This window comes from Anser brachyrhynchus, assembly GCF_964034855.1.
Source record: "Anser brachyrhynchus genome assembly, chromosome: 23".
Taxonomy (NCBI): Eukaryota; Metazoa; Chordata; class Aves; order Anseriformes; family Anatidae; genus Anser; species Anser brachyrhynchus.
Window position 1 is genome coordinate 4,743,950 of NC_137716.1, and position 27,795 is coordinate 4,771,744.

The following is a 27,795-nucleotide window of genomic DNA, read 5'->3' on the forward strand; positions in this document are numbered from 1 at the left end:
TTGTTGATACAATCTTGGAGGTGGGAGGATTTACAGAAATGCGTGCGTTTTTAAGCTGCTTCTTCAGACACCTTTTTTCCCTTGTAAACATCGTTTGAGGCCAAGCTGGAAAATACAAACACGGAAAAGTCCTCAGCAGACCCCTCCTCTGCTCGCTTCAGAACCTGGAAATCAGATTGCTGCTGGATGCGGCGTCAGTGTTGCGGCTCAGCTTCCCAGCTGCACCAAGGACACAGCAGTAAAAACCCATGGGCAGTCCTACATTTCGGCCAAGTCAGGGACTCCTCTGAAGGTCTGGGCTGCCAGGGCAAGGATGCTCAGCACCACAGGGGCTCTCGAGGTGGGTCCATCCAGCCTCTGAGCAGGAAGGATTGTTTCAGAGTATTCGGGGCCATCTGAAACAATCCCGAGGGTGAAGGAGGAGGAGCACCCTTTAGCCTCTCCTGCACTGGAGCAGCTTTCGGACCTCCCCTCTCCGTGTCGGGCTCCATCAGGGCCTCCGAAAAGTTTGGCGACGAGGATCGCTCCTGCGGGGAGAGGGCTGCAGCACCTCAAGCCTTGGAAGTGGCTTTTGAGAAGTTTTTCCTGCTGCTGGTTTCGGCGGCAGCAGCACCAGGGCACCTCCTTACTCGGAGGACGTGTAAGGGCTGAGTAACCCCAGAGGAGGTTACATCCGAGCAGCCTTAAACTTCCGTGCGAATTAACAAGCGAAGGCAAAACTTGTGGGGTCCCTTGGCTCTTCCCCCACCTAGCTCCTGGGAACGCTGCACGTGCGTCGGCTTCTGGGCACGGCTCTGACGAGCTCACGCTAAAACCGTGCCAGCCCCGAGCCCGCGAGGAGCAGCTTGCTGTGAGTCGGTGATTTTAGGGGGGTTGCACTGAACCGTTTGCAAAGGTACGTGTGAAGGGGGAGAGGAGGCAGCAGAGCTTCTTTCCCCCCCCCCGGACGGGGCCACGAGGTTCCTGCAGGTGGAGGAGAAGAGCGTCGGAGGGCACCGTTACAGGGAGGGGCGTGGAAAGCAGCGGGGAGGAGGGCTTTCCCCGCCGACACGCGGCGGTGGAGCTGGGCTCGGAGCTCAGCAGCTCAGGGGCTCTCAAGGTGGATCCCCCCCGCGTCTGCCTAGGAAGGATTGTTTCAGGATCAGCCCATCCGCGCTGCAGAGCTGTGTCCGCTGCCAGGAAGTGGCTTCGGGGTGCGGTGCCGGTGCCTTTACCTCGGTTTTTCTGGCTGCGGACAACCCGTAACGCCTGGAGGAGCCGAGTTCGGATGGCTGCTCTCGGTGTCTGTCCCTGGGAGCTATGGAAAGCAGTGCTCGCAGTCCTGTTTGAACTTGCTAGCTGACGAGTTAAAAGGTTGTTTTGACCCTTCGGGATATTTAAAAATAATTTATTTTTTTTTTTAACCTTCCTTCTCCCGGTTTTACGAGAGGGCCACGCCAAGAGCTTTGTGTTGGGAGGCAGCGCAATTACAGCAAGTCCAGGCGGGTGGATCTCCCCGGGGGCTGTTTCGTAGTTGATTTTCACTCTCCTTTTTTTTTTTTCCTTCCCCCATCCCACTTACTGCTCTCGCTCCTCCACTCCCCACGCGCGTGCAGTGCAGCCGCAGGACCCCGCGCCGCAGGGAGCGGCCACGCTGGGGACACGGGGACACGGGGACAGCGTTGGGCCCGCGGGTCCACGCAGGAGACGGGGAGCACCGCAGGCTCGTGTTCTGCTTGTGGGCCCTGTGCTTCGTGAGCCGGGCAGGGTTTCTTTTTCGGGCCGCCTCTCACCTCTCGGAAAGCGCCTGACCCCCGCGCAGGCGGCGCTGCCTCGGCGTCTGTCGGCCCGCGAGGCCCCGCTCGCCTCGGGCTCTCCCCTCGCAGCGTGGGTGCAGGGGGAGGCCCAGGGAGGTGTTTCGTGTCCCCAGATCCACACGTGGCTGCTGGGCACCCCGCTGCCTGCTGCTCTGGGATGGGAAGAAGCGCTGGCTGTTCCCGTGGGCGAGAGGCGCAGGCGAGTGCTGTCAGCTCCGTCGCTGCTCCTGCCCACGGGCTCCGAGGGGGCTGAAGAGGCCAGGCAGTGTGTGCACAGCTCTGCTGCTGCCCCCCTGCACGGCCTCGGTTGTGCCCGCCGGGCTGTGGGGTGCCGAGAAGGCGACCATGGGGCAGGGGGAGCCCGGCGTGCACCGTGCTGCCCCCCGGGGCTGGCTCCTGCCCAGGGGCTGCCTCCAGCACGCGTCTGTACGGCGCTCCCTGGGGACGTGCAGGCACCGTGTGGGTGCGCATCCTCAGTCCAAAGGGGTTTCTTTGGGGTTTTCTTGGGGGTGACTGCCATTAGTGCACGCGAGCACGTTTCAAACCCAAAGGAGCGTGTGAGCAGGAGCACAGCTGGGGCTGGCGGTGCTGCTGTAGCCTGTCCCGGGCTTTATAAATGCGGACTGAGCTTGTGATACTCGGGGAAGGAGCAGGAAATTATCACCGCGTTTAAAGAGGTGAGGATGAGCGTGACATGGCCGAGGGCTGCTCCCTGCAGCCGGCTGCCAGAGGCGTCCGGCCCTGGCTGAAGCGACGCCGTGGCTGCGAACAGAGAAAAATCCCAGAGAGCTGGTGAGTGCTTCGCTTCTCCCGGGAGCTTGAGCGGCCTGAGACGGGTGGCTGAGAGCGCCCTGCTCTGCTCGCTGCCTTTTGCCCGCTTTATTTAATTCCCAGCCTAAGCGAGCCCTCTCCAGCCAAATAACAAAGCTGCTTGGGTTTCCTTGCCAGCCAGGTGCACGTGGAGGTAGGAGGTGGATTTGTGGAGCTGGGGCTCCTGCTCCCCAGCCGCCTGTCTTCCCTGGTTGCTTTTGCCTCAAGAGCTGAGGTTTGCACCCTGACAACGTTTTTTGTTCCCTGGGGAATAGCCAGAGGCTTAGGGGTCTGGTTTTCCTCTGGGCAGATACGTCTTTGCATCTCCTGGCTGGGTGGATTTACTCTGGAATAAAGCGGATCCAACCCCAGAACGGTTCTGCTGGAAGAGCAAAGATCATCAAAGTCCCTTTAATTCGCAATTAGTCCCTCTGCCCAAGGCTTTGAAAATTGCTTAGATAAACTGCATTAAAAGTTAAATCGGAATTAACCTTTCCTTGCATAAATGACCCCTCGCAGCCCCAGCTGCAGCAGAACGGGGCTGGATGCGGAGCACGGGGCTCCCAGCGGGGCAGCCCCTTCCTGGGGCTAAAATGGGCGAGTTTGGGTCCGTTCCCCTCGCAGCACACCCGTTCCACTGGGGCTGCTCCGCTCTGCGTGGCTCGGCCCCGCCGCGAGCTGACCCTTGGCCCAGGGCTGCCGCGCCGGGGTATTTTTAGAGAAGATAAAGAGAGATGGCAGGAGAGAGGGCTGCGTTCCAGGCAGCTCCGACTCTTTAATTATGTTTTTGGTCTAGAAAATTATATGGTTCCTAGAGCGTAAATAGAGAACGTATGGAAGGTAATTGCACCTCCGGGTGCGGAGCAGCTGGAGCAGGGAGAGGCCACGTCCGTGCAGAGGCCGGCATGGGAGGGAAGAGCCGGCCGGGGAGGCGAGGGAGACGCCAGGGCACTGCCCCGTGCCCGTCCCGTCCCTCGGGAGCGCGGACAGGGGACCTCGTAGCAAGGGCACGGGGGGTCCCACGGAGACCTGCCCGTGAGCCATCCCGCTGCCGTTAGTCCCTGCGCTTTGGGGCAGTTCCCTACGAAGCTGTCACCTGGGTCACCTGGCCAGGGCCGCCCCAGAGGGCGAGCCAGGTTGTCCGGGGACGGTGGGAATCTTCCCCCCAGCCCCATACACCCCCGGACGGAGAGCCGTGGTTGCTCCGCAGGGAGGAAGGAAATCGAGGGCCTGGTTTCGCGGTTGCGTCTTCCACCCTGCTCAAGAGTGGGGCACATGGGAGGAGAGAGCCTCAAATGTTCTCCGCAATTTCTTTATCTTCAGAGCTGCCCTGGTTTTGGGTGTGAAACCCGGAGCTAGCAGGGGTGGAGCGTGTGGGGCTCGCTGCAGCAGCTCCTGAGCATCCCTCGCCGAGCTGCTGGCATCCTTCGCTGCATGCTGCCCAAAAAGATGTTCCTGTTCTGCAGGAGAGAGGGCAAGCGCAGAAGCTTTTTCTTTTAAGCGCCTTTTTTTTTATTATTTTTTAATCCAGACAAGTTTAATTTTTGGTGCATCCCATTCTTCTAAAGAATGCATTCAATTCAAAAGCACCCTAAGCTCCGCGTTGGCGGCGATGCGCTGCGCGTTTCCCTCTCCTTCCCCTCCTTCCACGAAACAACGCGGCTGGAGGACGCTGCAAACAAAGGCGAGGGCACGCTTGGGCTGCCGCCGTGCACCCAGCAGGACGAGGGGCAGCGCTCCGAATCCACCGGGTGCTGCTGTGCGGGGCTCAGGACCTTGCAGGGCTCAGGACCTGCAGCGACGAGGAGCCGAAGCCTTCGGTAGGTGCAGGAGCGTGAGAAGGGACCTGGGGTAACCCGGTCCCTGCAGATGCTCGGCTCCGGGTGCAGGATGAGTTTCCTTCAGGTGGGACTTCGCTGTCGAGGCACCTCCAGGCCCATCCCAGAAGTCGGGATGTTCTCGGGACTCAGAGCCCCGTCGTGGGGAGTCCAGCACATTCTGCCTGAGACGAAAACCGAAGGTCTTGATGAGGGAGGAAGCCAGGGTAATTGCTCTGGGAGATAGGAAAGGGACTCCAGGGAAAACAGCTGGGACTGGGCAAGGAAATCCAGGCTTCAATCTCAAACCTGTCTGCAGCTGCAATCTGGGAAGGGGTTTTGCAGAGCCTTCACCCTGCCACCCTCCTTGGGTTTAACTCTCCTCTGGCCGAATGCTGGACGTGTGGGATTTTTTTCCCTCCTCCTTCCTCCCGTTTCCCAGTATAAATACATGGAGCAAAGCCGCCAGCTCTGTTTATTGAACACAAATAGAAGATAAAATAGTGGAAAACTAATTTTTTCATGCTCATTGGTGGGAAAGATTAAAATTATGCAAATCCTCAGCAGCGAGCTTGGTGCAGAGATAAGGGGATGTTCAAGTCGGCTGGCTGCCTGCTAATTCACTCATTGAAAAAGAAATGAGCAGGAAAGCTGTGATCAGCGTCACCGGCCCCTCACGGCGCTCACGGGGCCGGGATTTCTTCGCCGGGCAGGGAGGAAGGTGAACAAAGGAAACCTTTTTTGGAGGAGTGTGGGATGCGCGGCGAGATGCAGCCGCTCGCCCCGAACTCACGTGTCTTCGAGTGCCGGCTGCGGTCGCTGTGATGGAGCACCGAGACCTCGCCCGGGACGTTTCTGCCGACCCCCGGCCTTCCAGTTTGCAATGACCTTAAACTCCCCAACAGCTCAAGCATTTGTCTTTTTTTCCCCCGAGCGTGCCGGTTGTGGGGGCGAATGGGGCGAAACGTGCCATTTGGGTCCCTCTTGGGTCTGAGCAAGGCTGAGACGCGAGCGGGGAACCTCCGAGGACGAGCGCTGCTGGTGCTGGCTGCTTTTCGCTGTGGCTCTGGGGGCTGCGTGCCACAAAGCGGGGCTCAGCCCGGGGGTTGCTGCCCCGGCACAAGGGCAGGGAAGGGACGGGACTGCGCCGTGTGCCAGGACCTGCCCTCTGCCAGCACTCCCAGCCCTGTCGTCCACCCAGCAGGGCCCATCTCACCCCGTGAGACGGCCGCTTTGTTACGGAAAGCAAGTCTCCAAATTCCCCGGATGGGCATAACAATTAATTTTTTGCAAAGCCCGAGTGCTGCGGGGTGTTCCTGGGATGAAAGGCCTGCGCGCCCGCCCGGGACGGAGCAGGGTATGCGCAGATGTGTTTGCGGTCAGCAAAAAGCATGAAGCAGCATCCCTCGGCCCCCGTGACTCCGGGTCTCTGACTCAGCCCCGCGCTTTGGCAGGAGGAAAGATTTAACTCCTTTAGACCAAACCGCGCCGTGTCCGACGCTACCAGCTGGCACCTCTCCTCTTGGGGGACAGCTCAGGGCAAATAACGGGGTTTTGCCTGCTGCGCTGCCTGCTTTGCCCAGCGCGGGCTCCTCGGCTGACCCTTGAGTTTATTTCTTGAAATCCCAGGAGACGACGCTGGCGTGCGATGCCCGGTGCCCCCTGGAAGTAGAAACCCTGCAGAGCACCTCGGATTTTCGGCCGAGCAAAGGCACCCGGAGCTCGAAATGCCGACGGCTGCTCGTCGTGCTGGGAGAGGAAGCCTGGTGCCAGCGTGTGTTTTTGGAAGGGTTTCTCCGACTTCCTGTCAAATCAATATTTATTCACCAATCTATTTGTTTGCTTTTGTCGCTGAAAACTCTCGTGGCGTTTTTTTTTTGTTTTGTTTTGTTTTGTTCCCCTTGTGTATTTTTGGCTGCGCGGCGCTGGCGAGAGGGGCTGCTCCAGCTCTGCTGGCTCCAGCCGTTCCAGCTGCTTCCTCCAGCCCGGGGTTCGGCGCCACTGATGTGCGGAGGGGCTCTGCTGGCAGCAGCCCTCCGGCTGGCCGCAGCCTTCTCCCCGCTCGCGCTTGGGCAGGAGGGGACAACGCTGCTGGGATCGCAAGGGGCTGACCTGGGAGACCGCGGTTTTTCCACGGCTGCGTTATGGGGGCCGCGAGGCCGATGAGGGGGGTGCAGAGGACACCAGCCACCCCCACAGTGCTTCAGTCTCCTGCAGAAACCTGTGCCTCTGGGTTGCCTTTGGCTCCTGTTGCTGGTTTGCAGGCACGGTCGGGATGTGCGCAGCCCCTGTTCCCCCCCGGGGGCTGCAGGACCCCCCTGTATCCGCCTGCAGGCACTGCCCTCCAGCCCCGTGGTGCCTCCCTGGCAGCCTGCACAACCCCGGCCCTCCAGCCCTGCGGTTGCCCTCACCTTTTATTCCCGTCACCGCGAACCTTCCCATTTATTTCTTGTTCCATTTCACCGGGAGCAAAACAAAGAGCGGCTCGAGCATCGCCCTCCCTCCAGCTGCGCTCCTCCCTCCCCTGCTCCCACCGGCTCCTTCCCGCAGCCCGTCGGGGTGCTGCTCATCGCCCTCCCTGCCCGGGACTCTCCTTTTCCTGCCCCTGTCTGTCGTTTTCCTGCCCTTCCTTCCCCCGTGCCACCGTCGTGCTTCGCCTGAGGACGGGGAGCGAGGCTCTGCGTGGCTGTGGCACCTCGCTGCTGCTTCCAGCTGGCGCGGCTCCAGCTGCTCGCAGAGCTCCTTGCACCTGCCCAAAGCTGCTCCCGACGTCCGCGGGGCCGTGACGGAGCCGGAGCTGGGGGTGCCGTAAAAAAGGGGCTTTTTAACAGGACCTAAAGCGCTCCGGAGCCCCCACGGGCTTGGGGAGAGCGTCGCCTCCTCCGGGGCTGTCTGCAGAGCCCCGGAGCTGGAATATTATTTATCTCCCCCCAGCCAAATCACGCAAAGCTAAATTGAGCTGTGGCAGGCAAAAGTGTGAAGCGTATTATTAGGAACAGGGAGCTCTTGTTCCACAGCTGCTGCCGCTGCTGCCGTTAGTAATTAATGTTTGAGGAATTGCAGATCTTCATTAGGAGAACAATTAGATTAACGAGAGAGCCTGAACTGAGGCTGTGGTGGGAAAGGGGTGGGGGGAGAAGCTTTAAAAACAAAATAAAGCCCCTCCCTGGCACCCTGCCTTGCTGCTTGGGGACGTGCTGGGATGGTGGAGGGGAAGGAGCCGGTCCCCGCTTGTCAGAAAGATTTCAGGCAGTCCGGACCCGTCGCTCGGCCGCGGCACCTGGCTATTAGCAGAGAGAGCGTCGGGCGAAGGCTGCTCGGGGCTTGGCGAGGTGGTGGGGCTGCCTCGTTAAAAGCTTTAATTGGTGGCCTCGGTGCTGCACACGCTGACCCCTCCGAGGCGAGAGCCGCCCTGGGATCGCCTCGCTGCGGGGTCTGGGCTTTAATTCGGCAAGGAGCGGGCCTCAGGCTGAGATTTGAGATGGTTCTTGGCACTTCTACAGCGAGAGGAGTTTGGGGTCCCCTCCACCCCTTGTTTTCTTCCCTGTGCTGGTGCCGTCTGTGCATCACCGCTGCCTGACGGACGGACGTGGCACCGGGGGATTTGCTCAGCATAAATGAACCATTTGGAGGCTGTAAAACCATAGGAAGCGAAGGCAGAAGGGAGGTTGGAAGGTCAACGAGTCCCTTTCAGTGGCCCAAGGCAACATCGCACATTTGGAAGTCCCTGGAGGCAGATAGATGCGTGCCTGGCCTGCTCAAAACCTGGAACAACGGTGGTCTGGAAGGAAGGGTGGTGGTCCTGGAACAATGGTGTCCTGGAAGGAATGGTGGTGGTGGTCCTGGTGCGGTGGCGTTCTGGAAGGAGCAGTGGTGGTCCTGGCATGACGGTGTTATGGAAGGAATGGTGGTGGTGGTCCTGGACCAACAGTGTTCTGGAAGGAAGGTGGTGATGGTCCTGGAAGGATGGTGTCCTGGAAGGAACGGTGGTGGTGGTCCTGGCATGCCAGTGGTTCCCGGCCGTGCCCCTGGCTGCCCCCGCTGCACGCTCAGCCCCATGGAAGTGGAGACCCGGAGACGCTTCACGTGGCCCCGCCGCGCTGTCCCTGCTTCTGTCCCTGAGCTGGGGAAGGGGGCGGGTGGGGGGTCCCCAGCGCCTCCTGCTCTGGGACGTGGCACCGCAGGAAGGCGTTGGGCAGCACGGGGCAGCGCCCGCAGCTGGGATGGGGGAGGCTGTGGGGCAGCTCCCAAAAGCAGAGAGCGGCGGAGTTGGGGATGGGGTTGGGAAAAGCCACGTGTGTTGCAGAGAGGGCTCAGCCCTCGCAGGGAGGGGAAAACGCAAGTTTTGCCTTTCAGGGACCGCAGATCTCTCCCTTCGGTAATTGATGGGGACAGAAGAGTCGCCTTTCCCAGCGGCTCCAGATGGCGCGGCGAGAATAAAAGCGTTTTCTGCAATATGGTGGCTTCCGCGCGTCCGAAGGAGAGATTTGTTGCTGGCCCCGTTCCCGTTTGGCTCGGCGCCGCCGAGGGTGGACAAGGCACTGCCTGGCCGGGCAGAGGGGTCCGGGGAGCTGGGAGCTCCCTGCGCCGCCCTTGGCTGCTTCTCAGGGGCAGCGCTCGCCCTGCCCTGCCGCAAATGGAGGACAGAAAGCATCCTTCTTCCTGGCCAGGCTCATTCCGTCGCGTGCTGATGGTCTTAATGATGGTGCCGAGTAAATATTATCCCATGTTTAATTCATTGCCCGCTTCCCTTGGGGCCGGGGGGGGCACGTTTGTGCCGCTCAGCGTTGCGAGCCCCGAGCTGCGGCTCCCAGGCAGCCCGCTCACAAAACCTCTCTGCGCGGTCTTGGTGAGGAGCGACTGGTCGCAAAGGAACCCGGGCGATCTCGCCGGCCTGTCAAAACCCCCCTCGCGTTGGGTTAAAGTAAAATAAAACCGACGTGTCTGCCAGGTGGAGTCTGCTGGAATTTGGGGTAACGGGTAGGGTCTCCCAGGGCCCTCTCACACGCTCCTTTCCTACAGCCCGCTGCAGGAGGGACGTTAGCAGCCTCTGAACGCTTATAAATGTTTTAAGCAGCCTCTGATGCATCCCTGGTGGGGACTGGCTGCGTATGGGCTGTGTTAGCACAGCCAACAAACGCAGCCACCCCTGGGCGGGACGGCTGCTGGCCTGCAGGACCACGCTCCTATGGCTGCTCGGAGCAGAGAGGGAGGAAAATCGGATTTAATAGAAGGAACCCAGCAGGGTGAGATCGGGCTGGCAGGCGGGAGCTGGAGGATGGCGAGGAGGACGTCACTCCCGATTTCTGCTTGTTTAGCAGCCTCTTAATTTCGCATCTCATGCAGAGGATGGAAATTGCAGGCGAGCCCTGCCTGGCCAAGCTGCTTGGCTCGGCGCTGCTCCTGCCCGGCAGCGCACGGGCGCTCTGCAGGGCTCTGCTCGGTGCTAAGGTAACTCCTGCACGCACTCGCTGGAGCCGGGGCCCTCTGCAAGGATGTGACAAGAGCCAGAGGCTTCCCTAGATCGACGAGGCAGAATGAAATCAGCGAGTACGGAGCGTGGAAGCGGCTCCCCGGCTCTGCTGCTGACCTTGAGCAGCGAAGCCGAAGACTCTGTCCTGCCTGCTCTGGTGTCTGCTGGTCCTCCACCAGCCCAAGCAGTGACCCAGCATCATCCCGGCTCAGCTCTTGAATTCAGATGAGATCATGGCAGTGAGTGACGGATGGGATTTTTTTCTTTCTCTCCTTCTTCCTTAATCTCCCCTGGCTGGTGGGTCTGAGACACAGGATTCCTGCTAGAGCATGGGAAGGGATTTGCTCATCTTCTGTCTTGCAAGCTCGAAAGCAAATCCTCTTTACGGAGTTTAACCCCCCTGCGTAGGCTGGCAGGGCTGGAGCTCTTGGCAAGGAGATGGTGGGGGAGAGATTCTGCAGGAAAAGGGCTGGCGTTAAACGCAAGAGGGGAGGATGGGGAGCAGCGTCCCGGAGCCCTCAGTGGCCCAAGGGGTGCAGCGTAGCCTCGTGTCGGTCTTGTCTGCAGCTCCCCGGGTCCTGGGCTGGGAAGGGCCCGTCCGGAGGCGTCGATGGGGCTGTGGAGGGGTAGTGGCATTGCTCCGGGCACTGAGACCTGCAGCAGGTCCCCGGGGTGGGCGAAGCAGCCCCGGTGCTGGTGGCTGGGTGAGACGGGGTGGGTGAACGTCCTCCCGTGCCGGGCTCCCGAGCTGGCTGCTGCAGAGCCCAGGAAGACAGAGAGCCCGTGCTAATAGCCCTAATGAGCTTTCCTTGCCGGTCGCTAATCAGCAAGATGAGAGCTATCGTGGCAAAGCTGTTCCCATGGTAAGGACCAAGCCATGAGCTCTCTGCCCTTCGTGCTGCAGCTCAGGCCCCGTCCTTGCTGTGCTGGGGGATTTGCTGCTGAGGTTGCGCCGAGGAGCCGCACGCATCCCTTTTCCACCGATGCTCCTTGCCCTGTCCCACTGGAAGCACAGCCGTACCTTTTCCGTGGGGTAAGAAGCAAACCAGATCATCAGCTGCACTGCTGCCGCAATGACTTCCCTGTACCACCAAACAGTAATTAGGCTAAACTTTGCTTCGTTACTTTTATTTCCTCTCGTTTGCTCTCTGCCACGGGTGCGCAGGGGGCACCGGCCTCGTGCAGGGACCGCAGCGAGACTTTGCAGGCGAGAGCAGCCGTGTCGTGCACGAGCCATAGAAGGAAATGTATTTCTTTCCCTTTTTTTGTTTCCTGAGGCTTTCGGCTTGCCAGTACGTGGGCTTGAGCTGTTCCAGCCTCGGGAGTTTTAATTGCTTTTTCCTGATTGGAAAAGCAAGGGCAGTCCCTCGGCATCTCCTGGCCACAGGAGACCCTGAAAATGATGAGCGTGAGGATAAATCCAGCCCAACTCCGTGTTAGTCAGTAGGAGCCTCTCTGGGGTCGGTGGGGTGTGAGGGAGGGGGGTTCGTGCCTGGGCTGTTTTTAAATGGGGTTCTCCAGGGCGCTGGGTTCTGAGTGAGTTCTGTTGTTGGGTTCTGGCCTGGTGTGGTTTGGGGATTTTTTTTGCTCTATTTCTGTCGTAGCTCATGGTATCGGGGGCCGCGTCTAGACAGAAAAATAATGGAGCAAAGCAAAGGCTGGGCTCTGCAGCACTCTTCTCCCCGGGGCGATGCCTGAGGCCCCGCAGCAGCACTGGGAGGGACCGGCCACCACCGTCCCACGGGGCCCCGCGAGCTGCCCGGGCACCCGCTTCGGAGGAGGAGATCCGCGAGGAGCCGGAGCACAGATGAAGATGACAAATGGAGGCAATCGATCAGCAGTCGCCTGTAATGAGAAGGTCGCTCTTGCGAGAGGGCTGCTGACATCCTGCACCGGTCCAGCGCCCTGAGCTGGAACTGATAAAGCACCCCGCGTTGCTAATTAGCTCTCCTTTTTTTTCCTTTTGCTTTTTCATCTCTTTTTCTGTCTCCTGCTTGGGCTGAGGGCTGGTGGAAGACGCGCTGCTTGGGGTGCAAACGTGTGCCAGCAGGAGGTGGGCAGGGTGCATCGCCCCAAAACACCAGCGCTTTGCCAGGGAGCCACCGCTCCGTGCGCCTGGCCCAGCTGCTGCAGCCGGCAACCCACCGAGAGCCCCTCTGGGGAGATTTACACGAGACCCTTCGCTGACAGCTCCGTATATTGCTGAGGAAGCACCTTAGGGTGCTCTCGAAGTGCTCCCTGAGGGCATCTGAGGGAGCTCTGACCTGGCGGGCAGGGAGAGCGGCTCGGAGGGCGGCGAGGTTGCGAGACGCAGCGGAGTCAGGCTGCTACGTGGAGGGAGCAGGAAGCCAAGGCTGGAGGGATTCACCTGTTGGGAGAGACTGATGCCATCTGGATGGGCTCTTCCCGGCACAGCTCATCTTCGTGCCATTATTACAAGTCAGAAAAGCACTGGTTCCATTGCTCAGTATTTTTCTCGTGTGCTCATAGCTCATTGCACACGAGCTGGTGTCAAGCAAGGCTCCGGGAAGTCTCCTTCCCGGGAGGATGGGACGCTCGCCTGAATCCTCCGGAGACCTGGGCTGGAGAAGTGCCTTTTCCTAGCTCGGACTCTAGACACGAGAAGAGCTGTTGCAGCCTTGCTGGTGGTGGGTTGCTGTCTTGTTGGGCTCTTTGTTGGGTTCTTTTATTTCTTTTTTCTCTGCGTTGTTTGAGTAGCGCGTGGCATCTCTGATTCGGAGAAGGGCTGGTGGTGATGAGCACGGCTGCGGTGGCCACCCAGGGCGCAGAAGGGCTGTCTGCGGTGGGGAGAGGTGCGGGGCTCCTGCTAACGCAGGAATTTCGGGGCGAGGATTTGTGTAAAGGGACACAGACCTGCTCTCCTCATCAGTCTGCGGGTTGCTCCTGACCAGTGTCACCACAGATGACGTCAAACCACTCGGGAGGGGCGCTGCGCGTGCAGGAACCGCAGCGCGGTGGCTTTCTGGAGGTCAGAGGTGGGCACATCGCCCTTTTCTTCAGACTTGCTCAACAATCGCTACCTGCTGAAAACATTTGTGCCAAAAAAAAAAAAAAAAAGGACTTCGGTATGCTTTTAAAAAGGTGTCAGCTTAGCTGGGGACGTGCACAGCATCCCAAAACCTGAAGCACTTTGGGGCCGAGTGCCTGCTCCTTTGCTGACCTGCACTTCCCTGCCAGCCTCGGGCAGGTTGCTCTAACCCTGTGCCACCCTCCTGCCTGCTCACGGGGCTGGGACGCGGTCCCCTGGGGAAGGCGCGGTGGTGGTTTTCTCCATAGCGTTGTTTCCTCGCAGAGGATCGTGTGTATTCCCCTCGCGGAGGCTGGCGGGCGCGCTGTGCTGGGATGAGGCCGTCGGGCGATGATTTTACCCAGCGATGCCGGCTGCGCCCCGAGGAGCTCCCAGCCTGTCGGGCAGCTGAGCCGGGGCTCGTGATGGATGGCTTCCTAAAGAGAGGAAGAAAGCTCGGAGGCCTGGCGGAAAGAAATGCAAACCGTTACCCTGAACCGCGAGGAAACGGGGCTGATGGTCGCCGATGCTGGGAGGTGCTCGGCGGAGATCTGCCGAGGTTCGTCGGTGAAGGCCAGAGGATGGCGTGTGCCCGTGAAGGGAGGAGAGGAGCAGGGGGAACGTGGCCCTGGGTCTGATTCTTCCCCACCTCGCCCCTTCGTGCGTACCCGAACCCCCAAGGGGAAGCCACAACCTCAGGGCTCTGTGCTGGGCCGGTTGGATGCAGCCCGGGCGCGCTGCTCACCCCGGCATCGCCTCCCTCGCTGCTTTTCGCTCTGCCTTCAGCATGGCTGGGCCCTCGGGGCCCTCCCAGGGCTGCAGCAGCACGTGGCGTGGTGGGCTTGGGCTTAGCCGAGGTGCTCTGCTTCCTCCTCCTCCTCCTCCTCATCATCGTCCCTGCGGACCCATCCGTGCTGTGCTGCACCTGCCGGCCGCGTCCCGGCCGCCGCAGACACATCACCGCCTGTCAGAGCTGTCACTGCGGGGACACGCTGGGCCAAAATTAATTTCTCCTGACGATGGAGCCCAGCTCAGAGCGCTCCTCTCGCTCCTCCTGCCCTGACCACGGCTTAACCCTCGCCGCGCCATCGTGCCCACGGGCAGCAGCACCCGCGTTGCTGCCCCCCGAAGCTCCTCTGGTGCCCATCACTCGGGGACGGTGCTGCGGGCGCGTGGCGTGCACGAAAGGACCAGGAATGCTGCGAGAAGCAAGAAGGAGCGTGTGGCTGTGCGCAAACACAGCGAGAGGCATCATGACTTCGTGCTCAGAGCTCTCTGAGCGTGCAGTTTCTTCTGGGTTCCCGCGCTGTGACAAGGGATAACGCTGTCATATTAAAGCGCTTGGAGATCTGCGGAGGAAAAGCAGCGGATAGCACCGAGGCGGTCCTGATCAAAGCTCTTTTTCCTCCATCTGTGTTTGTTTCCCCATGGAAGATAATGCTCTGCCTCTTTCTTGTAAATATTTTTTTTAAGATCTGAGTAGCTCCGTGATGGATAAACAGCCGTGCTTAGCTCTGGAGGGGCTCTGCTGGCTGCTGTAACTGCGGTTGCCGGACCAGGGCCTGCGTTTTGAAGTGGGCTGGGGAGCTTCGAGGAGGGGCTGCGTCCGGCTGACCTGGGGGCCGGCTTGGAAATGCCCTGAGATCTCATTTTTCAGGCGGGGACGTGTGTCTCGAGGTCAGCCCTTGGAGCTGGCCACCTCCAACCAGCAGCTGGTCTTGCAGTGAGCTTTGCCGGTGGACGGGGCTTGTATTTGTTTTACTAACCTGTACTGAAGCGCTGACGTGGGGAAGGTGACGGGAGCACGGCGGTCCCATATACCCCGGCAGAGACCAGGGCTCTGAGCAGCAACAGGGTCCGTGGGGCACCTGCTGAGCCGAAGCAGCCCAGAAGGCCGGGTGGTTCTGGGGGGCTTGGTTGGCCTGAGGAGCCTGATTCAGCAGGCACGGGGGGTCTGCAGAGCGCTGGGACCTTCCTTGTTGCGAGGGGAAGGATGCAGGTGAATGGGGTGTGTGCACGGGTCTTGCTGGGACCTGGAGCATTTTGCTTTTGTCCTTGGGGGTGTTTTTTCCTCCCCGTGAGCAGCAGCAGCAGCAGTTGGGGCTGTTGTGTGGATCAGCCTCTCGGCAGCCTCCCCGGGGGCTCCCGTGGCCGAGCAAGGCGCGAGGCCGAGTGCTCGCTCCTGGAGCAGGGGCACCACCATCACCTCCCTCCCCGCCGGCGCTGCCTTGCACGTGACCGGGAGGGAATTACGGTGGCTGCCATCTCCCCCCCTGTTTAATAGGGTTTAGCTGGTCAGCACGTTACCGGGCGGGGAGGGGAAGCGAGCGGCAGCAAGGCGTATTTCGAATCACGTCTTCATGCTCTATTTCCCCGGGAAACGAGGCAAATAGCGGCCAGCAGAGCAGCCCGGCTGCGGGGCTGCCAGGGGGAAGCTGCACGTTGGCATCCCCTTGTCCCAGCACCGGGCCCGCGATGGTCCCGGGCCAGGTCCCAGCTGCCCACGCTGCCACTGGCGCTGGCGTCCCCGGCCCAGCCCCAGCGGGGTTGGGATTGCCGGGGGTGAGATAGGAGCAAGGGAGGGCTGGGGGGTGGCGAATTAAAATCTTGGCTCTCCCCTCCCCAAGGGAGGTGACAAATGAGATATTGGCTGGGCTAAAAGCTCTTCTTTCTTCCTTTAAAGAGGTTGCTGGGAGGAAATGAAGCGACCCGCTGACCTTTGTTAATACGCAGCACAAACTAAGCCGGTGCTGCTGGAAGGAGAAGAGACCTCGGCGCAGCCCCGTGCCTGTAAGGTGTTTGCTTCGATTGCTGCGTCTAATGGGAGTCATTCTCCCGCCGCAGCTACCGAAAATGAAGATGTTTAATCATCCGCTAGATCTGCGTGGAAGTTTCTGCAGGGAATTTATTTAAAACGGCCCTTCTCCCTCTTGCGTGCGGGTGAAACAGAAGCAAGAGAAGCCCAAACGCGTTTTGGGGAGATGTTCTTGAGTTGTTTTATTCTAGTGAGCCTGAAACGAAGCCGTGCTCCCTGCTGGATTTTTCTTAACTGCAGAGCAAACATTTCAGTCGCGGGTTGGATGCGGGCTAAGAGAAGGTAACAAATGACAAAATGCCTGCGTGGCTCTGCCCCCTCTGATGCCCGTACCTGTGCAGACACTTTTATTTCAAGCACTGTTTCCCACAAGCTCTCTCCTTAAGCAGCAGGAACCAAGCTAGCCGAAGTGGTCTGTAGGCAAAGCCCTCCTCTATCCCCTTGGATACCCAAAGGAGCTTACAGGAGCTAGGTGTCCGGCACCCTCTGAAATGGGAGTTGCTGGGAGGAAAATCTTCAAAAGCATCTTAGCGGCTTAGGTTAAGTCCCTTTGACTCTCAATGGAACTTAAGCTCTTAAGAAATGTAGGTGCTTTGGGGCGTTTCGCCCTTTGTTCCTAGCACCCTTGGGTCCCTGGAAGCCCCTTGCTCTGTACTGGCTGGTGGAGCCACCGTTGGAGGCTGCTTCCTGCAAACACGTCTCCATTTTATTAGTTTTAGTAATATTCTGGAAGATTTCGTGCACAGTGCTTACAAGATGCACGTTTGCGTGCTTAAAGCTGGAGATCAGGCAGTGTGCAAGAATGAATGTCTTACAGGAGCTCTTTTACTGTAAGAATTAATCTTATTCCTGAAATGTGACCGTATCTAGCACAAATCTGACCCCACTGGGGGCCATGGCTTCTCTTAATTGCATTCTTTAGCAAGGATTGAGGTCTATTAGGTGGCTTGCTCCTGTTGCAGGAGATCCTGTGCCAGAGAATTTAGTGAGAGTTTGCGAGTCCGTGGAGGAGTGCAGGAAAGCTGCCGTTGTGTTTGCTTGTGCCGTGCCAGGAGCTTGGCTGGGCGCTGAGCAGAGACAGGCAGGGGGAGTGATGCAAACCTGCTTCAGAGAGCACGGACAAGGTAAGCCATACACATGGAGAGGATGGGTGATGAAACCCTTGCGACTTGAGCGTTCACCAAAGCAATTCCCACTCGAATTCAGCACCGCCTGGAGGGCAGGAGAGGCTTGTCGCATGGTGGCTGGGTTTCCAAATGTTGCGTGTTCTGTGTTGTAGGCAGGAATTGTGCAGTGAATAAGAGTCTGTTCCCAGTCTCTCTATTGCCAGGGCGCTACCCGAGGGCAGAGCTGACTCCTGCCCCAATCCCCCCTCGATACCCACGGGGTGCCGGGTGGGTGCGCGTCTTGGTGTCCTGAAATCCCGTGTCCAGGGGGAGACAGCCGGTGCCGTACCTGCTCTGAAGGATGAGTTGCTGGATTGAAGTTGACGTGTCCTAATACCTCTGCCAGCACTTTCTGTCTCCATCAAGGGCTCGGGAAGCACATTAGCAGCGGAGCGGAAGTGTCACCCTCTGGCATCTCTTTCTCTAATCTTGGAGCTGTTGCCGTGGCCCCTTAACCAGACCTTCTCCATCGGAGCCCATTACGTGGCATGAAAAGCCACGCTAGATGCAGGGCAGAAGGTGGAACATTTCCCCGACGTGCCTGCGTTCTGCTCCATTTTCGGGGGCGCTCGGGGGGGGGCAGGTTGTGTGGGGCAGCCTCGTCTGCTCTGATGCCACGTGTGAAGAGTGGATGAGGAGCACGGAGATGTTGGGTGGCGTTTCCTGGGACTGGGCAGGGGAGGTACAGACTTTGCTGCGATAAAGACAAACAGTTTGTGAAATGCTGGCTGGGCTAGCCTCAGGTTTTGAAATGCAGAGACTTTAAAGGTTTGGGAGGATGCCTGCACTCTGATTCCTGTCCCTCCAGCCCACCTGATGGGACCTAGGAGCTGGGTGAATCCGAAGCAGGGAGAAGGGAGAGCCAGCAAACAGCAGCTAGTTCTGTTTGTTGTGCTGGCAGCGGTACCACATCCCCAATTTAATTAACAGTTACTATCGCAGCTAGTCATAATGTTCCTGGTCTCTGCTCAGCTCTGACAACACCAAAAGAAACCCCAGCGCACCGATCCGCGCCCTGGAACCCCGCGAACCCCCCGTTAAGTCTGGCTGGAGCCTCTGCGTGCTTCTCTAATCGTGTCTGGAACAAACATTTGAAGAGATTCCCAGTGGTTTAATCCAGATTTTTTTCTCTTTCTTGTACGAGCATCAGTATTTATGCTGCGTTTTCACAAGCCAGCGCTGAAGCACGCTGGATCTAGACTAGCACAGAGCACACAGCAGAGGCTTTGTAATCCTCAAAGTGCGAGTCCAAAGCTTCTCTCTGAAAAGTTGCTCTTTAGGGCTGAGTACATATGGGGACTTCTTGTTTATCCTAGATTTTCTTTTAATTCTGTACGGTTCAGCCTTGGAGAGTTAATGGGACCGAAAAAGATTAAAATGCCCCTTCACACTGCCTGTCCCGATGGTTACATGCCCTGATGTGTATCAGAAAGCTTAAGCAGCCGCACTATCCCCTTAGTCCTTCTAAAGCCTTTGATCGCTGTACAATATCTCCTACCTGGCTTTTCTCCAAGAGGTGACAAACCCCGGGTTTGATTTTTAATTGGGGTAACTGATGGCAGGAAGGAATCCGCACGGATCTGAGAGCATCTTTCCCACAACACCGGCCCGTTACTGCGGCGCTCAGTCTGCCTGACGGAGGAACCGCGCGGCCGCAGCCCCACCAGGAGGTTTTGTTGCGGTTTTCGCTGTCTCTTGCCTCTGTTTTCAGCCCTTCGGGGGCAAAGCTCTGTCGCTGACACACAGGATGGGGGGACTTGCTAAGAACACAGCTCCCTTAATGCCATTCCAGCTTTGCGAAGGGATCAGGATGAAGCTGTAAGGACGGTGCCCCCAGCTCCAGGCGTGTTCTGGCCCAGCGCTGTGGTGGCTCGGTGACGCGGCTCCTCCGTGTGTCGCGGGTGGGGAAACTGAGGCACGGAGCAGGGCAGGGGCTGAGCCCTGCCGAGTAGCTGCTGTCACCCCAGCCCCGGGAAGGAGCCTGGGGCAGTCAGCAGCCTGCATTTGCCACCCTGACACCCGTGTGGTTTCTAGGGCCGAGGTTCAGGCCTGCTGCCTTGGGGTGACGGCTGCGCTGTGCAGAGCCATGGCAGGAAAGGAGGCTCTCCCCCAGCCTCAGCAACCAAAAGGGGACGCAGGGGAGGCATCATCTGCTTCGTCTTCCCTTTTGTGGACAATATTTTTGTTCCTTTCTGGCTTTTTCGCACGTGGGGTTTCCCTTTTTCTTCTCCCGCCCCAGCGTTTTGTGGAAAAATCCCCCTTTGAGAGGGGCTCTGGGCCCTGTCAGGTCGGATCCCTTCACACCTCACTGCTCGCCAGCGCAGCTTTTCTCCCACGTTGGGGACGGGGTGTGGGGTTGGGGGAAGCTGACGGGTGGTAAACTTTAAACACGGGCCCTGCGCAGTGGCTGCCTCCCGGTTACGCTTCCCTTTTCACCCTTCGTGTGGGTGCTGTGCAGAAATTCGCCGTTAGCTGCTATGGCGGCGGTCCCTTGGTGGCATCGAGGCCCAGGGCTACCTGGCCTCCTCACAGGGACCATGCGTGGCCACAGCTTTCCTGGGGCCCTGCTGCTTCTCCGAGCTCTGTCCGGCTGCCCCGTATCTCCGTGCCATCCACTGCCCTCGTTCCTCTCTCTGAGCGCTCTCCCCTTTCCCTCTGCAGGTGCTGACGACGCTGGGGACACGCTGTGAGGCCTGCTGACCTGGAGCCTTCCCGGCTGGCGCCGAAGGCCGCTGCAGAGGATGAGGATCCTTCCCAGCCCTGGGATGTCTGCGCTGGTCTCCCTCGTGAACCTCCTCTCCGTGCTGCTGATAGGTTGCGTAGCTGAAAGTAAGCCTGTGCCGGGCCCCTGCCCCTTTCTTTCACCTGTGCCTCACCTCCCCTGGAGAACGACAGCAGGGCAGGCTTTAGTGCAGAGAGCCAGCAAATGTATGCCCAAATTTTTCACATTAGGGAAGTGCTCCGGGCTTGATGATACCTCTTAATTTTTCAGCATCTTGAGCTCTCCACTAGCGCCTTGCTGTTGTTCCCAGTCCTGCCTTGGAGGGACGTTATAGGGCAGCTAGGTCCCAGCCTGTTTTGAATCTCGGGTTGCCCCTCAGGCTGCCGAAGAGCTGGGTAGAAGGGGAGGGGGGTGCCTGGCAGCTCTGCTGGGCCCCTCTGCCCCTTCTCCTGGCCCCATCTCCACCCAGCTCGCCCATATTGTCCTCTCCTGCTCCGTCCTTTCAGGCGCCTGTCAGACACCAGTGACCGTTGTCATGTTACTCGCTCGGGCTGGATTCAAAACAGCATCCAAAGAAAGAGTATTACGTTTCTCCTTCCCCTGAATGAACCAGTTCCAGTTTAACGCATTTTTTATCTTTGCTGCCTTTCAATTCTTGCTTTAAAAAATGAAAAGGGGAAGGAAAAAAAAAAAGTGAAAATCTTCAGCGACTCAAATGTAATGTTCCTTCGACATGAAGGCTGATCGCTTGGGATCAGTGGGGAATAGACTCTTCCAAGCTGATTGAATTATAACATTTTTTTTCCTCCCCAGCAAAGCTGCTTGAAGCTGGTGAGAGGGCTGCTCTGGTCAGTGTAGCCCTTGACAGCTTTTAACGTAATCACTTCGTTATCAGGGTTTATTAAGATGACGCAGTCACTGGGGATTGAATGGGATTCTCGACCTTTTGTTGCTGAGAAATTTTTTTGAACAGCGCTTTCTCTCTTCCCTGCAGTAGGCAAATGGGGATGTATTTGCCTTGCCTCGCTCCTGAGTTTTGCTCAGTTAGCCCCTCTTTGCAGGGAGAAATGTCCATATGCAGAAAGATAAAGTTTGCTTTTGTTCTCCTCATTTAATAAGCTTGGGAAGTGAGCCGGGCTCAGGTAAGTTTGTTATAGGGCCACTTTTCTGGTGTGTAGCTTTGGGGCAGTCTGCACCTCAAGTGGTGCTGCCAGTTTCATAAATTTGTCCCCAAGCTTCAGTTTGAGCTGCGTGTCTTGAGCACCAGGAGCAGTGCAGCGGTTGGCAGCAGGGAAGCCTTTGTGAACGATTTGCCCAAGTATTTATCCAGTCCTATTTGGATATTGCAGCCACTGCTCTTGTAGGTTCTTACAAGCACCTCGGGTGGATGGTTAAAGCTGCCTGGTGTGCTCCAGCTGTGCTCGGAGCGGCCTCGTTGGCATCTGAAAGTGGGTGTTGGGGCTAGGCAGGCTTCGACCTGCACCGGCTCCTGCCAAAACAGGAGACTGCAAGCAGAAATGTCCATCCCTGGCTCTTTGTGCAGGAGGACAGTAGACTACTGACAGTAGAAAACCCCATGTTAGGGCTGCAGAGTCCCATTCGTGCTGCTGGTGTGCTGCGACACTCCCGGGCAATCACTTTGTCCTTAGTTTTCCAAGCAAGCAGTGCAGCTTCGCAGGTGCAGATGGAGAGTTCGTGTGCGTGCAAGCGCATCTTTGTATGCGTACAGCCCCGATTCATCTGTTGTGATGTCTGAGAGCCTGGGAAAACTGGTGTCCTTTTCCTCTGTAAATGTACACCGAGCTCACCGAGCTGCTGGGAGCGGGCACTCTGCAGGCTCAGGGCTTCTCCCAACCATCGCTGGGTGACTCCAGTTTTTCTGTGGTCTCGGTTTCCCCAGAAAGGAACGAGCGTCTTGTCCAGCCCTGGCTTCTGCGGGGCGAGATTTGCTCAGCAGAGCTGGAGATCTCACATCTGAGTGCTGAGAAGTGTCTCTGGTGGTGATGTGCCCTCGGGAAGGGCTGGTGCTGATCGGGCACAGACGGCACCAGTTGCATGGCCCCAGCCCTGCTGAAATCTGTCCCCACTCGGCAGGCACCTTGCTGCCAGCAGCCAGCCTTCTCTCTCCTCTAGTTCTGCAGTGTCCTTGGGTTCTGAACAGGGAGGCTTTGTGCTTTTTTTCCTCCTGCTGCTCACAGATCTCCGTAGGGGAGCTTACAGGCTTACAGGCTGCAGGACTCGGCGTCCACGCAGAGCTGCTGTTACCTGCTTGAGGTGCAGATGGAGTTGGCCCAGGAGTTTTTCTCCTAACCTGTAGAACATGGCAGCATCTCCTTGACCTGTGTAGCCTTGGGGATGCTCTCCCATCTGTGCCAGCTCTTTGAACTGCTCTGAGGCCGCAGCTGTTTGTGGCTGCCTGGTGATGGTGAGCTGAGAGCCCCTGATTTTGGAGGGACTGCTGAATTCTGCCCGTGCCAGGCGAGTCAGTAGCATCCCAGCTCGTCTGCGATGCTCCCCACTGAGGCATATAAACAGCAAACAGCTTTGTCTGTCACAACTGCGGAGACTGCGTGAGGAGCTGTCACTCTGTTCTGACAGTGTCCTCTCCCATCAGATGGCCCTGGGCTCTGTCACGCTGCCTCTCGCGTAATCCCTTGGCCGGCATCCATTTGGCCGGCGCTCCCCACAACGCTGACCCCATTTCCTGCCCTAATTCATCCAGAGGGGCTGCCACGGCCGCGCAGCCCCGCGGGCGATGGCAGATGGGGCCGGGGTGATGGCCCCATTGCAGTGGGAAGCCCCCATCGCTGGGAGGAAACCCCCAGGACACCAGCTCATGGCAGGGACCGGCTCACCTTGCAGCAAAGCTGGAAGCTTGAGCTCGCCTCCTCTTCCAGTGCAGTGCTGGAGGAGCTGCGGCCTCTGCAATCAAAGGACCATTAAAATACTTCCCTTGTTTCCTAGGCTAATTGATCTCAGTCAGTGATTTAAATCTTTCTATGGCTGGAACATTCTATTTAAAGGAAACTGCTATTTAAATTAAAAAACCAAAGCACCACACTGCTTTTTGCCTGCTGTTCTTCCTTGAGAAGCTGAAGAGGATAATTGAAAAGTATAAAGCAGGCCTGTTTCTCCTCTTTTTCTTCGATTGCATATGGTCACTTCCATTGTTTCTTCTATCCAGTCGAGGGTAGCCATGGAACTGGAAATTGCTGGCTCCGTGGTTATTTGCAGCGGCCTCTCATTAGATGGAAGGTATTATCATTTTGTTAAGGATTCAGCTGGTTCTACATTAATGGGCAGCCCTGCAGTGAGCTCGGAAGGGAAGGCCTTCCCAAGACCTGCTCCCTGAAGTGCTGCACAGCCCCAGAGGCAGCTCTTGCGTGCCTTCGAGCTTAGAGAAGCCAGGCAGCGCGGACAGGTGAGGTCCGGACACAGGTCCAGGCGGTGGAATAGTTCCCAAATTTCTCATGCGCTTGGGCGTAGAACCGAGAGCTGCTGCTTCGTGGTTATGCACCCAGCCCGAGTCATAAAATCTCCGCAGTGAGCACCTTAAAACATCTCCTGTGAAGGCAGCCTCGCCTCGCTGTGCCTGGCCGGGTCCTTTTCCTGCTCTCTCTGCCCAGGGCTCAGCTGCGTTCGGCTGGAGCGCGGCGCGGCGCTCGGGTACCCTGACCTCCCGTGCTACCTGCAGGAGCAACGTGCTCGCTTGAAGTGCTCCTCGGTTGCAGATAAAAAGCCACTTACTGTATAGAAATGTGGTAATTTTTATAACTGAAATCAGCACGCTCGCTGTTTTCAAGTGGATTTTTCCCATTGATTAAACCTTTGCGTTTTACAATAGTGCGTTGCTAATTGGTACTTTGCATACACGGAGGGCTGGTGTGTGGCGCTCTCCACCCCAGCAAAGATTTAATAGCAGATGCAGTAGTGAACATTACTTATTACTTAGGTTTCCTTCCTTTTATAAATCACTTTATAGAACGCTTACTAGCACACTCCAAAGTATTACCATAAATAATTAAAGCCAAATTGCAATTGGCAAAATAAAAGAATAAAGCCCCTTTTATGATGCATTACCCTGACTTTCTTCCCTTTTAATTGCCCTTGCTCCATCGTTAATTTGGAGAACACAGAGGTTCGTGCCAGGCGCATGTGCGGGGGGCTCTCTCGCGCTCCGTGAGCTGAAGTGCCTCGGGGGAGGCCGGCAGCAGATGGCAGCGAGGTTGCTCCACGTGTGCGGGGCTTGCGGTAAGGATGGAGACCACGTGTGGTGGGCTGGGAGAGGAGCCCGTGCAGGTCCGTGGTCAGGCTGACAAAGCAGCGCAGCATTTCGGGAGCTGGCACAACAAGGAGAGGTGTGTGCTCCGTGCCGTGAAATGGGGGAGCTGGTAGCTGGTTCCTCCTGCTGAGAGCCAGATCCTCGCAGGTGGATGGGACTCCTCGCCTCCACACGGTCCCTCGCGTGCTCTTAGCCACAGGATTCGTCTCTGCGGCAGAGCTTGTAGCTCTGGAGGTCCCAGCTTTGATCTGTTGCTGGCCAAGACAGCAGTTGTCAGATAAGGCGGTTGTGAAAATCAAGGAGGCTCCATCTTAGGACTTGATAGACGCGTTAAGATGACAGCAGTGGGAAGGGAATCTTCCTCTGCTTTGTGTGAAATCTGCTCCATCTATAAGCGTTTGAACCTGATTCATGACAAAGCAGCAGCGCTGTCCAAAGAGAAGGAAGACATCAAAATGTGGTGAAGTGGCGAAGCCAAACATCCTCCCAGAAGGCAGAGCCCCCTGCTTCCCTCCCCCGGACCCACCTGCTGCTCATGTTCCCTGTACACCAGTTGCCTTTGGAGGCAAGGGGACCCCTTGCTCTCCTTGCTCCCGAATCGCCCTTTCCTTTGCTGCCTTCTCTGTCTGCCAGCAGGGATCCAGCCAGCAGTCGCTGAGGGCTCTGGACTAGTTGTCGTCCCACTCAAGGACACTGAATTAAGCTTCTGTGTCACCTTGTTTAAGTGCCTGATTAAATTAAACCTTGCCTGCCTGGATTGAGTGATGTCACCGTTTTATTATTTATTTTTAGATAAATTGGAAAGGTTCTGTTTCTAGAGGAGCAGAAGAGGAAATAAATCATGCTTTGCAAGAGCTTCCTTGGGGGCAGGGGGGCTGTCACCTCCCAGGTCTCAGCTGTGCCCCCCACCGTAGGCATTTATTCGATTAAGCTCTGCTGAGGTGCACCTGGGGACAGCAGCAGCTACGGGTGTTTGGGACCCAGCCATGGGTGTCTCCTGGTAAAGGATCCTTTCCCACCCAGAGGTTCTTGCTGCTCAGCTTCATTAGATGGCTAAGTTAGGAGAAAAGAGCATCTGTGTGTTGCGTAAACAAGCGGCTTGTGTAAAAATGCCATCTATGTGGTGGTTGTGAAAGAGAAAATGTATGTCTTCACCATACCTGTATGCCAAAAGTAGGGCATTTAAGCCATTGCAGACTTTACCAGGGGGCTAATACTTATTTCTTTGTGACTTTTTCCCCTTTGGGTGTGCTTTTCACCCAGATAGCTCTCGCACATGCTGCCAGGAAGGATGGGAACTTTGTGTTAGCTCACTAGGACCCTGGGTCACTGCAGCTTTTCATCTCTCTGGAAAGGTCTGCGTGGTCATGTCGTTTCAAAACCAACCAGATATGAATCTCCTGGGTCACTGAAGGGAGTCTGAGAGGGTATTCCCAGCTTTTTTTGTGGCCTGGCAAGCCCAATGTTATTCTTAGAAGGCAAAACAGAGTGTTTTTCAAGGACACCCAACCAGAGGAATGTCGTTATTCAGTGTGCGTGGGATGGAATCTGGGCTCGAATTGGCCTGGGAGAGCCAGAGTCTCCCAAGAACAGTTTTATTCACTCTGTGCCTCTCCTCTCCTCCGGTCAAGGGTGTTCTCTTGCAGCATAATTGGTCCCAGTGCCCACCTTAGGCATCAATGACGTTCCTGCACTGCAGCTGCCTTTAATTTGGGGGAATTGTTAAAGTTCATGAGGACAGTCACGTCCTGTGCCATCTGCTGCTCGTGGTGGAGACAACCATTGTACGGGCTGCCGCAGGGTGCTGGACGAGGAGCCAGGAGCATCCTCGGTCTGTGACTGCACCTTCTCCACCCTCCTTCCCTCTTTTTGCTCGTCTAGGTTCTCTTTTATAAGGAAGGGCTTCTCTTGCCATGCTGTTGTCTGGTGTCATTAGTCTCAGTCTTGGTTTGGGGTTCTCATACTGCAGACGCTAAACAGGCGCGTTACAGTTTGGCAGAGGAGCCGCCTGTTCCGTCCAAGGGCACAGCAGATAACAGCGTGACTGTGGAAGCGATCGCAGCTAACCTAGACCTGAAGGTTGCCAGGAAAGAGCATTATAAATATATTTTGGAACGCAGACTGCTAAGACTTTGAAAGGGGATATTGCAATGAATGATCTGAGCAGTTGACACGAAGGAGTGCGGGTTGACCTCCTTGTTTTCTTAGTATCATTGTGCAGAGCGTTTTTAGCGTGTCCCATCGTGCTTGTTGCAGGCATGAAACATTGCAGTTTCACGTGAGCTTGGTTAAAACCAATGCCCCACTCGTTTCATCTGTAATGCACAATCATTTCTGTTTCCTTTTGAGGCTGAGAGGAAAAGTAAAGCTTTAGGAAAGAAACAAAATAAATAGAGGGAGCTGCAACTGGTTTAGCATTCTACAAAGTTTCTCCCAAGTCCTCCAAACCCTTAATTGACTCAGGAGCATAAAATTGAGAAGGGGAGAGAGTGAGAGAGCGTGCGGAGTGGCGCGAGCAATTTGAATAATTTATTGTCCTTTGAAGTTGCAAGAGAAATTTCAGCTGCCTTGGGGAGTAATTTCTCCCCATTCTGAAAGGGTTTCTCCTTATTTTAAACTCATTCAGAAGATGATAGTTTTGCATTTTCTGCATAATTAATGAGCATAACTCCCCTCCACACTCGCGCAACCTTTAAAGAGTGTTGGGGTGATGAAACTTGGTGGTTTTTTTAATTAATAAAGTCAAATTAATTTGGCTGTGTCCTCTTCCTCCCTCACCTCCGTTAGAATTTGTGGATTTATTCATAAATTAGTCTGAGCGTGCTGTTAAGAGTAGCAACACTTACTAATCTTCAGCCTTGACTTTGATTTGTTTGAATGAGTTGCTAAAAGGCGTTGTGTTTTTTTTCAGTTCAGCTATTAAAGATCATGTCTCGTGTCATCAGCCAGTGAGCCAGGAAGATTCCCTCAGCTCTCATTTTTCTGTTGTCTTTCTGCATGGATAGGAGCTGGTTGGTTTTGAGGGTTTTCTATACGCGTTTTTCTTTATGAAGGCTTCAATACCCCCCTCTCCTTATATGATCTGCTGATCGTGGTTAATTCCAGTAGCTGCCACTTGAGGGACTGCGTTCACCTGAACGGAAGAGGCATTTTCTGCTATGGTGCCATGGAGGGGCTGCGTTACGGTCTTCTGATAGGAAGCCATCCATTGCATCTCTTGGCAAGTGTCAAGCATGAACAAAAAAGTGTCCTCCTGAAAACAAGGTCCCCTTTCTCAATCATGGTCTTTGATAGAAGATTTAAGGGATTTCTTGTTGCAGCTTTTCCATGTTTCCATTTCTCTCATGTGTTGGACATTTTTTTCTGGCTCGTTGACTCTCTAGTTATCCCAGACCTGAATTTGTCAGATCTCAGTACTGTTGTTGCATTCGCCCTTTTTTCTTCTCTTGTGTTGATGTGCTCGCTACAAATCTGAATGATGAATATTGTGGTTCAGAGACAGAAATTGTAATGACTCATGTGGTAGGAGTCAAAGTTCGTGATTGTTAAAGGTTGTGTTCGCCCATTAGTCAGGCTTTATTAGATTTTTATTTCTTGTTTGCAAGATCTCTCGTTCGTGAGCTCCCTTGACATCCCAGTCTCAATACTGATGAGCAATACAAGCTCAAAATATGCTGTTAAGACTCTAGATAAGGTGTTTCGAGCTTGTATACCCAGAATTTCCATTTGTTCAATGGAAAATGTGGGCTGAAGTCTCTTACCAGTGATTGGATAAGAATGGTGTAACAACCTTTCGAAAATACCCCAAATTTTGTGCTCTAGGAATTGTATCTTGCCCTTTTCCTGTAGGTGAGGAGTCTTATTCTCTTACATGAAAGAAAGAAAT

The 27,795-nt window shown here is 56.5% G+C and overlaps 1 protein-coding gene across 8 annotated transcripts in view; it reads left to right on the forward strand.

Annotated features, from left to right (window-relative positions):
* PTPRS (protein tyrosine phosphatase receptor type S) overlaps positions 1-27,795 on the forward strand; it is a 156,061-nt gene that overhangs the window by 37,418 nt on the left and 90,848 nt on the right. For all 8 annotated transcript variants that reach the window (XM_080566123.1, XM_080566126.1, XM_080566128.1 and 5 more), the window contains exon 2: positions 19,567-19,734. In XM_080566123.1, coding sequence (XP_080422249.1) covers positions 19,647-19,734 — 88 coding nt within the window. In that variant the 5' untranslated portion in view covers positions 19,567-19,646. The remainder of the gene's footprint in view (positions 1-19,566; positions 19,735-27,795) is intronic.